We start from the raw sequence: 17,877 nt of genomic DNA on the forward strand, positions 1-17,877 counted from the left end.
TCTTAGAAGCTGTAGGCTTTTCATCCTTGCAAGGCCTTTGAATTTTAAGACTGTCACTATTTTTTTTAATTCATTTTTCCACTCTGAATTAGGTGAGGGAGTTAGCCATGCAAATATTTGGGAAGAGTATTTCATATAAAGGGGGAATAGCAAGTACAAAGGCCTTGAGATATGTCTGAAAAAGACTAAGGAGGCCAGAATGGCCAAGTGAACAGGGATGGAGTAGCAGGAGAGTTAAAAGAGGTAATGAAAAACTGACCACTTACGGCCTTGTGAGTCATTGTACAAATTTTAGCTTTTATTTTGAGTGAGGCCGAAGGCTTTGAGAAGGGGAATGACATAGTCTGAGTTACCAAAAATCACTCTGGTTGATATGTTGAGATGAGATTGCAGGGGAATAAGAAAAGAAGCAAGAATATCAGAGAAGAGGACAGTGGGATCATTTAAATGAGAGGTGATGTTGGTTGACTATGACAGTGACAGTAAGAATGGGCAGAGAGTTAAATTCAGGATACATTTTAAAAGTAAAGCCACTGCTCAAAAGAAGACATTTACGCAGCCAAAAAACACATGCAAAAATGCTCATCATCACTGGCCGTCAGAGAAATGCAAATCAAAACCACAATGAGATGTGATCTCACACCAGTTAGAATGGCGATCATTAAAAAGTCAGGAAACAACAGGTGCTGGAGAGGATGTGGAGAAATAGGAACACTTTTACACTGTTGGTGGGACTGTAAACTAGTTCAACCATTGTGGAAGTCAGTGTGGCGATTCCTCAGGGATCTAGAACTAGAAATACCATTTGACCCAGCCATCCCATTACTAGGTGTATACCCAAAGGATTATAAATCATGCTGCTATAAAGACACATGCACATGTATGTTTATTGCGGCACTATTCACAATAGCAAAGACTTGGAACCAACCCAAATGTCCAACAACGATAGACTGGATTAAGAAAATGTGGCACATATACACCATGGAATACTATGCAACCATAAAAAATGAAGAGTTCGTGTCCTTTGTAGGGATATGGATGAAATTGGAAACCATCATTCTCAGCAAACTATCGCAAGGACAAAAAACCAAACACCGCATGTTCTCACTCATAGGTGGGAATTGAACAATGAGAACACATGGACACAGGAAGGGGAACATCACACTCTGGGGACTGTTGTGGGGTGGGGGGAGGGGGGAGGGATAGCATTAGGAGATATACCTAATGCTAAATGACGAGTTAGTGGGTGCAGCACACCAACATGGCGCATGTATCCATATGTAACAAACCTGCACACTGTGCACATGTACCCTAAAACTTAAAGTATAATAATAATAATAATAATAATAAAAGTAAAGCCAAGATGATTTACTGAAGAATTGATTGAGGGGATTGAGAGAAGGAGAAGAAGGTTACAGTTGGCAAAAAAGGTCTTGGCTAGAGCACATGAAAGTTGTCATTGATGAGATGGGGAAGATCGTGGCGAGAGCAGGACTAGAGAAATATCAGGGAGCTCAATTTTAAACATGTTAAGTTAAATATGCCTATTCATATCCAAGTGGTAATGTCAAACAGGCAGTTGTGTACATTGGTGTGAGTTCAAGAAAGAGACTGGAGTAGAAATAAATAAATTTAGAAAAAATAGTAACTACATGTTTAGGAGAATTAGTGTCATACTCTCAATGTTTTTATATTAAGATAGAAATTGTTCATATACGATATTTGTATCTTTGAAATATTTATTTTGTACTCCATTTTAATATATAGTAGATAAATTTATATAAATTTGTGATTTTAAGTTTATGTTGACAGATTATGTAATGTATTGACATAGGAGAACTTTAAGTTTATTACATTTGTAAATTTAATGTATTAGGTACACATTACACAGTTTTAGTACGTAGTAAGAATTCTTTTAGTCATTTTGATTGTACTAAAATTGTACTATAATTGAAGTACTTAAGAAATCAAGTGTGTTAAGTTTACAAAAACAACAAAATGTCTGAAGGTACAAAATTAGCCACGTTTATAAATGAAACCAGTGTTATTTAGAACTCCTTAACATTGAGGGATTGCAAAACCTGCTCAATTTATAGAGTAGGATTCATAAACTGAGCTCAAATTCTAGAAATAACTATATCATTGAATCTGTAATAAACATTTTTGAATCCAAAGTAAACTTCTGAACATTTCTTACTATATCAATAGCTGTCATTATAGTCATTAAAATGTCAGCAATTGAAATCATGCATTGTTGACACATTTTATTTTGTCTTGAAAGTAAAAGAGTTGACTATTGGTAAAATATCTACTATTACCTAGACCAGTATTTCTCAAACTTTCCTGGCCATCATCCACAATAATAAATATATTTTACATTGTGAAACAATACACACACACACAAGTAAACAAAAAGTTCCATGAAACACTATGTACCTTACCACCTGAAACTAACTTTGATAAATCTACCTTTAACTATATACAGCATGGATTTCACTGCCTACTAATGGATCATAACCCACAATTTGAAATATCATCTAAAGTAAGGCTAAGCATTATAGGATTTTGAAGCAAGTAAATTAGAATTGCTTCTGTTTAAGTAGCTACAGTTGAACAAAGATATGTACATACCATGAATGCATACTTGTGTATAGCTTGGATAACAGTTTTAAACAGAAGTTTGCTTGTGAGTGTGTAGCCATGATATACAACAGGTTCATTTTGTGCTCCATCCCAGCAGTCAATCTCCAAACAACGGCATCCTTTCACAAGGGCACTAGCAAAATTTCAGCAAAATAAAATGTTACTCCTGGACCATTAAAAATATATACCAAAGTATTAAAATATTCCAAAGACCATTTGTGATTTTATAATAAATGCATAAATGAGTCCATAAAACTCTATAAAAACTTGTCTTTGGGACAAGTTTTGAGTCTCTAGAAATTTGCATTAAAAAGGAAGACACATACTATCCGTGTAGTACAATACTGTGTCTTTCTCGCTAGTCAAATGTCTTACTCTTCTGTGCTCTCCATACAAGGCTTGGTTTTCAGTAAGCAATGAAGATACCTGCTCCATAGTTGTAGCTCTGAAACATCCCTACTCCCAACCCATATAATTTTACTTATGGTGGCATTTACTGTTCAATGCCATACCATTGAAAAGTGATAATGTTCAAAGCCCTCTCAGAATAGTAAAATATATTAATAAAATCTTATCTAATTCTTTCCTCATGTCAGGCTTTGGGGAATGGGGTATACGGCAGAAAGGAAAGGATAAAGAAAAGATAATGCATGACAATACTTGCTGTCTGGAAACAGTGTTGGCTAGACAGTATGGAAGCTAGAGGGCCTAGTGAATCAGCAAATAATCCTTATCTCTCTAACCATTTAACATAAGGCCATCTCTAATTTTAATCCAAGTAAGCACTAGAGAAAATCAAGGTTTATGCAAAGGAAGCCTGGATACCTGCTCATCTAGTCTATTCGACTCATAATTTCACTAGGAGAAAAGTATGACCTGCTTGCCTCAGAATACAAGTTCACAGCTTCATCAAAACTGAGGAAACTATATTTCTACTTCTGCTGATATCTAAAACTGGGCCTGATTTTTCTACCTGAAAAATAAATATCAGTTTCTTGATTTAAACATAAATTCTATCTTAGGTTCATTAAATCAGTTGTACCCACTGTGTTTAAATTAATTTTCAGTGTTCATACTACAAGAGAGCAGTGACAGGATGCTTTATTAGCACATATGCTTTTATTTACTCTGTGTCAGTGGAAGCTGATTGCATTCAGATTTTTCACTGACTTTATAATAATGAATATAAGCAAATAGGGATGTCTCAAAATCTTCATACCCAGCCCAGAGTAGGCCATTGTATGCTATCATGAAATAGGTCGTTTGCCCCAAACTACCAAGAGTTCACTCAAATTTATTGATTTATATTGTTTTATTGATTCATGCAAATATAGTTACAGCATTAAGATAATTCTTTAAATTATTTCACAGACACATACAAAGAGTTGCATAGTTGTTCCTATTACCTACGAACCTGGCCTGACATGGAGCTAATATGTGCCAACCACAGACAGGGTCAGCAACACTAACATGAGGCAATGGTTAGCGCTGTTTCTACAACAGCAGGGATTGAAATTTCAGTCCATAAAACATGTTTGACATAAACTGACTGTTAGTAAATATGTATTGTGTTTATATTAGAAAAAATGGGAACTGTAGAGATGTAAGAAGAAAAGTGGAAGGCAGAAAAATGTGATCTTCTAAAACGCGATCTTGGAAGAGACAAAACTGAATCTCAGAGCTGACTTGAAACACCGGGATCTTAGAATCGATACATAATAGGAAAGAGGTTAAAAAAGCTGCCTTGTCATACATAGAGATATTTTTCCATAGCAAACCAATAAGTACATTAAATTACCCTATGTCTACAGGCTACTGGTTTTCCACTGGGACGATTTTGCCTCACAGGAGGGATTTGGCAATGTCTGGAGACATTTTCGGCTGCGACAACTGGAGATAGGGAGAGGTTTGTAACTGGCATCTAGCAGGTAACGGTCACAATGCTGCCAAACATTCTGCAATGCACAGGACAGCCCCCAACAACAAAGAATTATCTGACTTAAAAAATGAAAAGTTTGAGAAACCCTGCCGTAAGTCATGACAACCTGGAGAAGGGAGTGTCGTCCCAGCACCAAGTACTTATATAAAAATCAGTAGTTTTTCCAAACAGAAGCACAGAGCACCAAATGGGCCATATGAGAAAATGAATCTTTTAGATTTAGTTCTTCTTTGGAGATCATATGCAGTCCCTTTCTAGGGAGATGACCCAAGAAGTACTTAGGTAAGAGCATAGCTGAGAACAGATAAAACAAGTATAACGCTAAGTCAATGTACTGAATTCAGGACTGCCTAAAATATGAGGAGGGAGGGAGGGATGGAGGGAGGGAGGGGGAGAGAGAGAGAGAGAGAGAGAGAGAGAGAGAGAGACCTTATATACCCTTGGGAATAATAGAGATAAAAGTTGGAAGAACCCTGATGAGGAAGTAAGGCTTTAGAGAGAAAGAGAATTGGTGAATCTCATTTATCTTGGAGGCTTCACCAACCAAGCCAAATCTTTATTAAGAAAAATTAAATTCTTAATAAAATCTTTTGGGGTGTTTGGGTTTTTTTTTTTTTTTTTTTTAAGAGACAGAGTCTCGCTCTGTCGCCCAGACTGGGGTGCAGTGGCGCGATCTCGGCTCACTGCAAGCTCCGCCTCCCGGGTTCACGCCATTCTCCTGCCTCAGCCTCCTGAGTAGCTGGAACTACAGGCGCCCGCCACCACGCCTGGCTGATTTGTGTATTTTTAGTAGAAACGGGGTTTCACCGTGTTAGCCAGGATGGGGTTTTTAAATTTTGCTTTATTTTTTGTTTTTGTGTCTGTTTTTGTTTTTGTTTTTGTTGTTGTTGTTGTTGTTTTTAAGACGGGGTCTCTGTCACCCACACTAAAGTGCAGCCTTGAAGTCCTAGGTGCAAGTCATCATCCCACTTCAGCCTCAAAACTAGCTGGGACTACAGTCACATGCTACCACATTTGGGTAATCTGCTTTGGTTTTTGTTTGTTTGTTTGTTTAAGTGCACAGTGCTTTATTTAGGCATGTGGCAATGCACTATAATGTAAAACTTCAGAGTTTTCTTAACTAATTGTCTTTGTATTGGAGAAATGGACCTAGAATATTCATAAAGAAATCTTGTCTGGCCCGTGGATACTCTCTGGGCAAAAAAGGCAGAAGTTCTAAATTCGGCTACATTTGTAGAATTGCAAATGAATATATTTCTTGGCTTATGGATTTATTTATGTATTTAGATTTTAAGTTGGAGAAGAAACAATGTTTATTTGTAAAGTTTCTTAATTTCTATGGAAGAATGTTTGCTTTCCTGACTCGTATTTGATTATGACAGTAAATTGTCTTGCCTACTTTATCAACAGAGTATGAGTTCTGTGGAGTGCTGCCAGAGAACAATCCTGAGCTTTTTACTTGGGGTGGGGGGAAAAAACCACCAAGAACTATATCGTGAAAGAAAACTTTTCATAAATAATATTGGCTCTTGCTACTTCTCTAGATAGTTTTAATTTTATCCATGGATCAAGTCAACCTTTACAAAACTGCATATTCAGACTACATGGTTTGGTCGCCAGCAAAATGTTTTCAGTGATTGTGCAATGTCATGCCAACTACTTACATGTGGAGGCACCTAAGAGAAAGTTTTACCTTCTCTAATGGTGATGTTGGGGACACTCCACTATTTCACTTTGAGGCTTTTTGGAAACAAATAGAGAAAATTTCTCTCTCATTCACTACTGTTTTTTATGATCATTGTAAACCTTGTAACTAATCCTGTTTCTCTCTTGGCTTCGGCTGCTAGGAAACTTACAGGTGATAGTCTCCGTGCATTCCAGAATTTGTACAGAACTTTGTGGTATGAAATTTCCACTCTTAACTTTATTTCACTATTTATCTTTAAATTTCCTCCAAATACTTCCTATAAACTATCAAGGTATAAAATACTGTAATTTTTGTTGTAACTTATTTAGATTGTGTAATGTTACTATTTTCTATTTGAAGTTGAATTTTAACTGGTAATAAAAATAAATTTAAGAATCTTTTGGTACATTAAGATATTGAATGCTTTACAGCAGTAATATTCTTTTTCCTTTTGTAAATATGAGGAAATCGAGATACACAATGGTTATATCTGTCACAAAATTAACAGATGAGGGAAAGGGAAGAAATATGAGCACTAGAAACTTAAACATTGATATTTAAACACTATATTATGCCACTAGTCACAAGGAAAAATATTTTGAAAGACTCTCATACTAAGCATGTATCTTCCAAAGGTGGATAAAGAAACAGAGAAAAGTACAATTAAATTTAAATGTAAATTTGCAGTTGGGTGAAACTTTTTCTTGTAATGTAAAAGTAATTATATATATTTCTAAATATAACTGCTTTAATATTTATATTTTCTCTCTTAAAAAAATTAAAATAACAAAAAATGAACGGAAATTCCTGTAATGAAATTATAGCTATAAATTGGGCTGTCTTTACAGAATTCTAAATGAATACATTTCAAAATTTGTGAATTTATGTCTTAGATTTGAAATTAGAGAAGCAGCAATATTTACTTGTATGTTTGATATTATCTTGGAATTAGAAGATATCTTTTCTATTGATGGTTTTACCTTAAGTAATACTATCTAATCATTTGGTTTTAAATACCCCATATATGCTGATAACTTCCAATTCTGTTTTTCCAGTCTGATAACTTCTGAATTCCACACACACATAGATCAGACTATCTGATCTAGCCATTTGGAAACTAATTGACATCTCAAACTTAACATGGAAACCACAGAACCCTTGCATGTTGCCTCAAACCCTACAATGGGCTTCTCTCTTGGGCTTCAACATCTCAGCCAACAGTATCACTGTAATTTGGTTATTGGAATGAAAATCTTGATTCCTCTCTTTCCCTCATATCTCTCTTCAAATCACCTGGTAAGTCATGTTGGCTATACTTCCTAAAATTGCATGGTCCCCAACATATGATGGTTCAACTTACAATTTTTCAACATTATGATAATGCAAAGAAAATATGCATTCAGTGGAAATCGCATTTCGAATTTTGAATGTTGGTCATTTCCCAAGCTAGCAATATGCTGTATGAGATACTCCGTCGCAAGATGTTGAGCAGCAGCAGTGAGCTACAGATCCCAATCAGCCACATGATCACAAGGGTAAACAACCAAAACTCTATGGTGTCCTGTGTTGCCAGTTTTTGGGGGTGCTTTGGGAGTGAGGCTATGATTTAGCCTCACTGTAAGCTAGTGTAAGTGTGTTAAAGTAAGCTAGGTTAAGCTATAATGTTTGGTAGATTAGATGTACTAAATGCATTTTCAACTTAAGATATTTTCAAGTACTGAGATGTAACCACACTGTAAGTTGAGAAGCATCTGTACCTCAAATTCAACCACTTATCATCTCAGCTGCTGCCTCATGAGTTCACCACCAACTATATCACCTGCACTGCTACACCATCTTCCCAAATCATCTTCTACCTCAACTCTGGCCCCATCAGTCATTCCTCCACATTATTGAATAAATTAAATTATGACACTATCTTAAGGAAAATCCTTCTCAGTGCAGCTGGGATAAAATCTATTCTCCTCTCCATGCTCTACAAGATCCTCATTAACTGACTCTGCCTACCTCCTCAAACTCACCTCCCTTCATTCACCATTGACTTGTCTCTAGCCACATTTGCCATTTTTCTCTCATTTAAACATGCCAAGCACTTACTCTGTTTAACATGACCTTCCTACTAGATCTTTCTAAGGCTTCCTGTATCATCACTCACGCCACAACTATTTCTTTTTACCTCTTGAGAAGACTTTTCTGACAACTTTACCCTAAGTAACACCCTCCACCCCACAGTCACTTTCTATCACATTACCTTAGTTCATCTTCCCTGTATGATTCATTCATCCTTGAAAACATTTTTTTACCTGGTTATTATCTGTCTATCTGCTTGTACACAGATAAATGTAGCAGCTTTGAAAATCTTATTCTGCACTGTATCTGAGCTGACTGACTAAACTGAAGTCTGGTATTAACAGTACGATAGGTACATTGTTAGGTATAAAATCAGCAATGCAATGTGGATTATTTTTAATCTATGTAAACTATTTAACATACAAGTCTATAAAAATCACTATCCATAAATGTGAAGTTGTACAATGTACTGTATTTATGTGTTGGCTTTAGTTATAGTATGTGTCCTGATGTCTGAGAATTAATTTTAACCATACTTATTAAAATCGAGGATCTTCTGACTAGCTAAATAAGAGTCTTCTTCATATGCTTTCCTTTGAGAAGTGTCTAGGTTATTCAGCAAACTTCGGAGGGGCCATAACCATGGAGAAGAGGTTAACAGGTGGGATTAGAAGGAAAGCATATGATACTAATGCATACAATAAATTACGTTGCCACTTCATCCAAATGTTGGATCTTCAAGATATGTACAAGTAAAAATTTCTATTCCCTATGAGTTTGGATAACATGGAGAGTCTTCTTTTTATTGTGCATTCTTGCCTACTGAGGTAGACACTGCCAGGAACTTCCAAGTATTTTTAAATGTAATAGATTTAAAAATAAAATAAATACCTTACATATCCCCAAAGGTCACTTGGTCCCACTAATTGATCAGATACCAAATACGTGTTATGTGAAGATGAAATAAAATAATCATTTAATGGATGAGTCATATCTTGATAAACTTTTCTACATTCATTTTTAAACAGTAGACATTCACGTGAATCCATGTATCTTGTAAAACCTTCTAATGACATTTGGTGTGCTTTCCTAACTAAAAAAATAAAATAAAATAAAAGGATGCAAAAATACCATTAGCAAGATAAAAAACTACATCTCACTTGTAAACTTACTCAGTAGTAGAGCATATTTCTAAAATACTCCTTTAGAATTAATATTAATACTATATTTATGTTGTTTGGAAACAAATTTTTGTAGTAAAACCTTCAGTTCTTCCATAACATTCAAGTAAATAATATATTATTTAATTATCTCTTTTTTTATGTTTTGAAAATACACACAAGAAAAGTACATATATTATGGATCAATGAACTTCCACAAGCTACACATCTGTATAACTGGCACACAGGTTGAGGAACAAAGCATTGCAGTGTTCCAGAAGCCTGCCTCCGACTAACTTCCCAGTCACTCACCACACCCAAGTATATCAACTGATCTGACTTCGAAAAGCACAGATTAGTTTTCTTTGGTTGTTGCACTTTATATGAATTGACTCAGACAGTATGTATTTTTTGTACCTGGTTTCTTTTACTCAACATTCTATTTCAAAGATTTACTCTTGTAGTTGCATGTAGTTATACATTGCTCATTCCCATTACTTTACAGTATTCCATTGTATGACTATGCCACAATTTATTTATTCATTCTATCACTGATAGGCATTTAGATAATTTCCTGTTTGGGGCTGCAACAAATTGTGCTGCCAAAAATGACCAGTAAATGTCTTTTAGTGCAAATATATACACATTTCTGTATGGTGCATGCCTAGGAATGGAATTGCTGGGTCATTTGCATCTGATCATCTTTAGTAATTAATCTCTGAACTTTTTTACTTGCTGTAATATGTACCAAAATATCAATCAAGCAGAAGACTGGCTCTGGAAACAGCCTGGACTCATATCCATTTAACTTGTTATACGATCTTGAGCATATTAGCTAACCTCTCCCTATCTGTGGAATGGGGGTAATAATAGGATCTACCCTTATATATTCACTCTAAAATTTTTAGTTGCTATTATTACTGTTGATAGTTCATTTCAACCAAAAAGAAAAGGTGACATGAGCATTCACTTGATTAGAGTGTGATCTTTGGCAGAGAATTTTATTTCCAGGAATTTATCCTATGGAAGTAGAGACTCAGACAGTGATGTACAAGAATGCTCACATTAGCATTATTTATAAAAGCAAGATAAGTGCAGGGAAATAAACAAATTAAAGCTCAAAATATGATACAATACTAAGCAGCCATTAAGAATAATGTATCATAAAAATATAGTGACGTAAGTAAATGTTATGACATCATAAAAATGAAGAAGACAGCGTTCAAAATGCTATTACTATTTTGGTTTAAAAAATAAAAGCTAGAAGAAAATAAATGAAATTTTTATAGGTATACAAGCCCTCTATTTCAAGCCATATAAATTTAGGAAGATAGAAGTGTATGGAGCAAATGAATCATGCATTGTAACAGTAATGACTTGCATACATTTATTATTTTTCCCTGTTTAATTAGCAGTAATTGGCTTAGCCCTTTTGAACTATTGAATAATTAAATAAATATCTTTGGTAATGGAATAGAAAATAAACTCATTTTGTTCCCTTAAAAACTACCAGTTTGAAATAAGGATTAATCACATGGATTTTTAAAAACCTCATTTGGTGCATGTCACATACCAATGAGGGATGAGGCTGAGGAACTTGGCAGCATTTGGAACTATAAGATCATAATTCAAATTGGCCTTAATAAGACACCAAAGTGATCAATAATCATGTAAATGAAATGCAAGGTCCTGGCTGTGTTGGAGAGTATTTGAGGCAGGTGAAGGCTCAAAAGAGGAAATGGATGAACAGTATAATATTGTAGTTAAAATGCAAACACAATTCCAAAGTGTCACTGCCACCATCCCAATATCTCATTTGTATCTTTTAATTTACCACCTGAAGTTTACAGTGCCAAAGTAATTTTTTTGGTAATATTCTCTAGATCAGTGCTACTTAAAGTGCTCATCTGTAAACTGGTTGTTTCCAGTTGGCAATGACATAAAGAGCTTGAGCCAGAACATAAATCAATTCACTACTTCCTTAGAGAAAGTCTTGCTATAAAAAAAAAAAAAAAGTCATCTGAACTCATCAGTTCTGCTTACTGATATAGTCGCTTAGTATTCTGGTGCAAGCTCTTTACCTTGCTGCTAACCTGCAAAAATTTAATGGTGCCGAGACCAAATTGTCACTAACACTGAACTCAATGACACCATTACAATGTCAAGAACCCTTCAAAATCTTTGCATGGCACTGAGTCATGAAGCCAAAATCTTTATTGTGGCCTATAAGAACCTATATGGTTTGATCTCTGCCAGTCTCTCCAAACTCATCTCTCTCTCATTCTCAAAGTTCTAACCACACAGTCCTCCTGTTCCTTCAGTTATTCAACTCAGATTTAATGCTTCCCTTTCTTGGACCTTAGACACTTCTCCCATTTTGTCATATAACTTGTCCCTTCTTGCCATTTAAGTCTCAGCTCAAATCTCACACTCTCAGAGAGGGTTCTTCTGAACACCCAACCTGAACTAAGCCTCCCAGGTCAATTACTCTCCATCACCTTCCCTGCTCTATGTTTCCGTATCACATAGCACTCTCTTAAGATATCCTTTTACATGCTTCATTATTTACTGTCAACTTTCCTCCAACCCATCAGGAATTCAAGACCTAATTGCCTTATTCTTCACTGTATCTTCAGCCCCCAAAACCATACTTGGTTACTACAGATAAATATTTGAATAAATTATGAATGTATGATCCAATGCAGAAATAAGTTTGGTTTTTTAGAACCTACATTATCATGTGTTAAACATTGGTAGCCTAAACCAACTTAAAGAGGCAAAACTAGAACTTTCTTACGCCCCTCCTAGGTGAATATTTTGAGCTATTCTATCAGTTTCTGTAAGGTCAAACATTGTGCTTTAACAATGTTTTGGTACCATATATGATTATTTTATTGTATTATGTGTTTATAATTTTATTTCAAAATGAACATAAATGAAAAACTGTGAAGTGTTTTTACCCATTGAAAGATGGAACAAAGATCACAAATTCTATGACAGATCGTTAGCCTAAATGGTCATTTAATTTAAACCAAATCACTATGTGTTCAAAAATGAAGAACAAGCGAAAAGTATATATATTTATGAAACGTTGTAGATAACTATATTTATAAACAAAGTAAAATTCATCAGTTTATAATATTTTCTTCTTAGAATTTTTTTTCATTTAGCACATTTAATTTTCATAGATATTTTCAATAATATAATGCATTAAAATGGAAGACCACCTATAACTGGGGTTTTATCTTATTCATGAGATCAAGATACTTTCTTCTAATAGGGTACATGTAATAGAATCATTGTCTTACTTTCACCTCCAAGCTCATTTCTGAACACTTGAGAGATATATGGAAGCAGTTAAAAGAAAGGAGCTGAACAATGTATAGGAAAGGACGTCATGGTTGCATACTATAGCATTCTAAAAGGTATCAATTCTATAAAATATATTTTCCCAAAGATATTTGACCCATCCAAAAACGGTAATTTGATAACCACAATTCATAAAAATACTTTGCTTTGAAATAATTTTTGAAAAAAGAAAAAATACTTCACATATAAATATTCCGATAAAAGTTTGAAATGCAAACATACCTTCTTCGATAGGCTCGTATTTCTGAATGATCTCAAAAGCAATAGCTTTACTCATCTCAGCTGCATATTGTTCTTGTGTCAGAAATTGAGCCAGATTACTTTCTAAAAGAATTTTCCGGTTTTCAGAATATGTGTTGAAAATCTCAATAATTTCTTCTCTGTGCGTGATAATTCGATAAATTGCTCTAAATTCTTCTATGGTGATTCTTCCTTGTTTCAGCCTGTCATTGTCCTACTAAAAAAATGACTGGTGGGCTCACATTGTGAGTATAAAAAATACATAAAATGAATATTAGAGTATTTATGTAACATGCAGTAATTTATACTTGAAAGAAGATGAAAATTACATTGGATTCTTATTGAAGATAAAATATACAAAGCTGCATGGAGTGACGTCAAAATTGGAAAAGGGTTAGTTAACTCTTGAAACCCAGTGGTTATAGGGATAAAGAAAGGAATGTGGGAGAAAATGAGGATTCCAGGTTGTCTTTCAATTTCACATTTCATTTTTGTATTCCACTTTACTTCAATATCTTCTTAAAACCATACCAGGCAGTGTGTAATCTCATGCCACTGGTGTGCAGCCTGGACCATATATGTCAGACACATTCAAGATCAATGTAAACTGCAGAAGCTGTAGTAGTTATGCAATACCTTGAGGAAGTGGAGTCTGAGTAATCATTGAAGGATTTGGGGCAGGTACAAACAAGATGAGTTCCAATGAGAAAGAGTGGATTCGAAAGGTCATATTTGAACTTTATGAGAAAAGGCAAGTTATTAGAAGTACCAGGATGACTGGGAGTTTCTGAATAGGAAAATCAATACCAAAAATAGAAGATTGGTTTGATTAGTTGTGCATTTCCAATTGGAAGAGTTAGAGAACTGCAGGTAAGAGCAGATAAAATGAAATTCAAGTGGGAGGTGGTGAATAGACACTAAAGAACAGACCTCGGTGAAATGATGAAGGAAGAATTCAGAAGGATTCGACACAATGAAATTTTAGACAAATGAGAGAGATAACTCAAGAATGACTGGGGTCAGGGAGAGTTAGAAAAACTGGTAGAACTATAGTATCATTAACAAATAAAAAAACTGGGAAATAGGAATTTCAGCTAAGAGGGAGATTTAATTTTTTAAAAAATGCTTTTTTATAACATCTTAACTCTCTTGTTACATTGTAAACAGCTTGAATGCAAGAAGTATGTGTTTTAGGGGCATTGTGTCATGGTGGGATCTGTGGTTGTCAAATCAGATGCGGGGTCTCCAGAGCTGATTGAACAATGATAGCACCTTAAAATTATATAATCTTAAAGTAATTCATGCATATTGTTCATTACCTTACTTAAATAACATGCTTCAACTTACTGTTTTTAAATTCTGGATTTTGAGGTCTGTGGAAGCGGATGTTATAGAATTAATTTCATTTTAGCCTTATCTCACTTCTTATTTGTCATAAAATCTTAAGCAAGTCAATAAAAATTTAAAATGTGCTTGTAATCCCTGAAAATTTTGGTTATAGAAAATTATGTAAATAAAAAATTATGGTTCTACTGAATAGCAGCATAAAATAAAATATACATTATTCACTGAATAATGACAGTTTTATTACTTTCAAACAGAGTATAAGTTTGGTCATCCGAAATGTTCTCTGATAATTTGTTTTGTCTCATGTTCTTCTAAAAGGTCAAAGTTGCCATCTTGTACTAAAAAGAATTGGAGATATAAGTCCAAACAAAATTCCACAAATCCAAAGAATCACTATAGTTGATCAAAATCAAAGAAGAATTGAAAGTCAAATGTTAATCAAATTATAGAAAAATGAAAACCACACAGAATAGTGAGAGTTGTATCACTGAAGAGGGGAAGATCTAATTTTAGTAGAAAGAGAATGGAAAAGGAAAGCAACAAGGAGCAAGTAACAATGGGGAAGAAAAACAGGACATGGTAGCATCACAATCAAGGGAAGCAGGGAGAAGAAAAGCAATAAGAAAGAAGGTGCAATTTGAGTGCTGAGGCACGTGACAGCAGCTCAGACTGCCAACGTGCTAGACTCCCCTATAAGAGAAAACTGAAGCGCAAAAATCTTAGGTAAATTGTCCGCAGCCACACAGGTAGACCAGGATTTTTAACTAACTCTAAGACCACCCAGAGGAGCAGCTGGAAGAAAAAAAGTCAGTATACCATTATACAGATTAACAGTATATATGCAGAAATAAATTCTGTAAATTGCAAATCTGACCATCTCAACTCCCTCTTAAAGTTCTCACTGTACCTCCTTTGTCTTCAAGACAAAACCCCAACTGTACTGTGTAGCATCCAAGGCCATCTAAAATGTCATGGATGATTTCTGTTCTTATCTTTTTCCTCCTTCCACCTCACACTTCAGGTGCTCTGAATTAGTTGCAGTACACGTACCAAACCATCTCTTGCTATGGTACCGATGTTTTTCGTTGTTGTTTTTTGTTTGTTTGTTTTTCTTTCTGGAATATCCTTCTTTCTGTTTAAATTACCAATTTCTACTAGTCCTTGAAAAAGTGTCACCCACTCTAGAAATCTTCCTCTGTGTCTCCTCCCCAGGTTGCATTAAAATATCCCTTCTCTGGGTTCTTAGAAGACTCCACTTTCTTCTCTTACAGGCCTTATTAGATTGGAATGACAGCCTTTTTCTATATTCATTCTAGAATTGCCTCAGACAGCAAGTTTGTCATTTGTTTCTTGTATCCTCGGGACTCAAAAAAGTGCCTGACTGAAGATATTCAGAATGTGGCCTACCACCCAGTTTTATGAAACTGATGAAATAAGTGCATTTAGACAATAATTAGATAAAGGAATTAAGTATCTCCCTAGACTTAAGGAGGATAGGAAAAGAGATTTAAAAATGCATATCCCAGAAGATACGCAAAATCTCAGGCCCCACCTCAGGGTTCACTACCACCTTTAAAATGTTTCATATTAATCATTAAACATACAACATAAAATAAGAGTAATAAAATCATTTGTCTCCTGTTTAAAAAACATTCCTTAAGTGGTTATTCTTTGCAAAGCATTACAAAAAGCACTTTGCCAAACAATTCATTCAATGTCTTGTATATTTAGAAATACACCATATACTTCAAGACCGTGAACATCATGAAGGTAGATATTTTATTCTTTTTATTCCCAATGCCTACTACTGGACCTACCTAGAGGAGGAGCTTAATTACTATACGTTTAAATGAATGATTGAATAAACAAGGGAAAATAAAATTCAAAATAATTCTATTGATTGTCATTCTGAGTGTACACTTTCAGAAACAGAATGAAGGCTTTCCATATTGTCACCATTTTCCATTTCCAGTGCTCAGTTTGCTAGTAAAAATATGAAATGTTATTTAAAATAATGTGATGAGAAAGCTGATTTATCAAAACAGAATTTACTTTTAATGTAAGATACAGCATTTTAGAGTTGGTTGTATCTAAAATTACACTAAAAATAAAGCCTAAGTAAATTCAAATTACTTTACAGGAAATGATATGACTTGCCACTTTCTTTTTTCCCAAACTCTCACGCTAGTTTAAATTGTTTGGCAGTTTTGCCTGTTTCCTTTTCTTCTTCCCTTTCCTCCTTATCAAATATATGAGTCAGATACTATACTGGGTAACAAGGATGCAAAAGTAACATATTGTCAGTGCCCTCTGGAAGCAGATAGTCTAGAAAAAGAAAGTAGGCATGGAAGTATACAGGTGCCGAAATATAATCTTTGTAGCTGAGCACAATGGCTCACACCTGCAATCCCCAAGCTTGGGGAAGTCAAGGTGGGAGGAGCACTTGAGGCTGAGTTCGAGATCACCCTGGGCAACATAGTGAGACCCTGTCTCTAAATGTAAAGAAAAAAACAATTTACCAAGTGCATTGGTGCCTGCCTGTAGTCCCAGCTACTCTGGAGGCTGAGGCAGGAGGATCCCTTGAGCCCAGGAGTCCAGGGCTAGAGTGAGCTATAATCATACCACTGTACTCTGGCCTGGGTGACAGAGCAAGACCTTTTCTCTAATTTTTTTAAAATTTTAAAAATAAAATAAATTCTATAGATAATAGACACAATAAGGAAAGTTGGACAATTCTTCCTGGAGGGTCAAAGGAGAATCTTTATAGAAAAAGTGACCCTGGAACTGAGTCTTCAGAGATGAGAAGGAAGATATTTGCCTGAAATTAGGGAGGAAAGGGGCTAATTCTATTTGTTAAGATCAGAGCAAATGAAGGTACAAAGTACAAAACAGAAGAGTGTAATTAGAATGTTAGTGAAGCTGCGGGAGCAGATAAGGCAGGAGGCACAGCTGAATCCCAGGGGTCCTCGGAAGCCACACTGAGAAATTTAGAATTCTTTGGAAAGAATAAAGAGTTATTGATCAGTTTTAAGAGAGAAATCACATAGATTTTTGTTCTAGAAAGATTACTCTGGCAGCAGTGTAGAAGGTAGATGTTGGGATTTAAAACAAACCAATCTGTAGGGTTTTTCCAACTTTGATATGCATATGAGTCAACTTGGGACTTGCTGAAATGCAATCAGCTTCATTTCTGGTCTGAGGACCACAATAAGTAGTAAGTAGTTCAAGAGCAATTGACATGGTGTAGCAAGTATATGGACCTAAAAAGATAGGGTCAGAAGGAGAGTCTGAAAACCTCTTCAATTTCTGCTTAGATAACTGAGAGAATGGTGCCGAGATCACCAAGCAAAGAAATAAAGGATGAAAGACAGTTTAAGAGGGAAAGACGAGTTTCACTTTAAACATATTAAATTTGAAGTACA

General features: G+C 35.1%; 1 protein-coding gene across 11 annotated transcripts in view; it reads right to left on the reverse strand.

Annotated features, from left to right (window-relative positions):
- The window catches only part of PLCZ1 (phospholipase C zeta 1), a 54,784-nt gene that overhangs the window by 26,983 nt on the left and 9,924 nt on the right, over positions 1-17,877 (reverse strand). For 4 of the 11 annotated variants that reach the window (XM_055356974.2, XM_019039465.4, XM_063693834.1 and 1 more), the window contains 3 exons: positions 13,091-13,325; positions 9,231-9,432; positions 2,632-2,776 (listed from right to left, as the gene is read on the reverse strand). In XM_055356974.2, coding sequence (XP_055212949.1) covers positions 2,632-2,776; positions 9,231-9,432; positions 13,091-13,145 — 402 coding nt within the window. In that variant the 5' untranslated portion in view covers positions 13,146-13,325. Of the gene's footprint in view, positions 1-2,631; positions 2,777-4,441; positions 4,557-9,230; positions 9,433-13,090; positions 13,346-17,877 lie in introns of those variants that run through there. The other 7 variants (XM_055356972.2, XM_019039469.4, XM_019039468.4 and 4 more) reach the window with 5 other exon arrangements.

Source organism: Gorilla gorilla, chromosome 10 (assembly GCF_029281585.2).
Source record: "Gorilla gorilla gorilla isolate KB3781 chromosome 10, NHGRI_mGorGor1-v2.1_pri, whole genome shotgun sequence".
Lineage (NCBI taxonomy): Eukaryota > Metazoa > Chordata > Mammalia > Primates > Hominidae > Gorilla > Gorilla gorilla.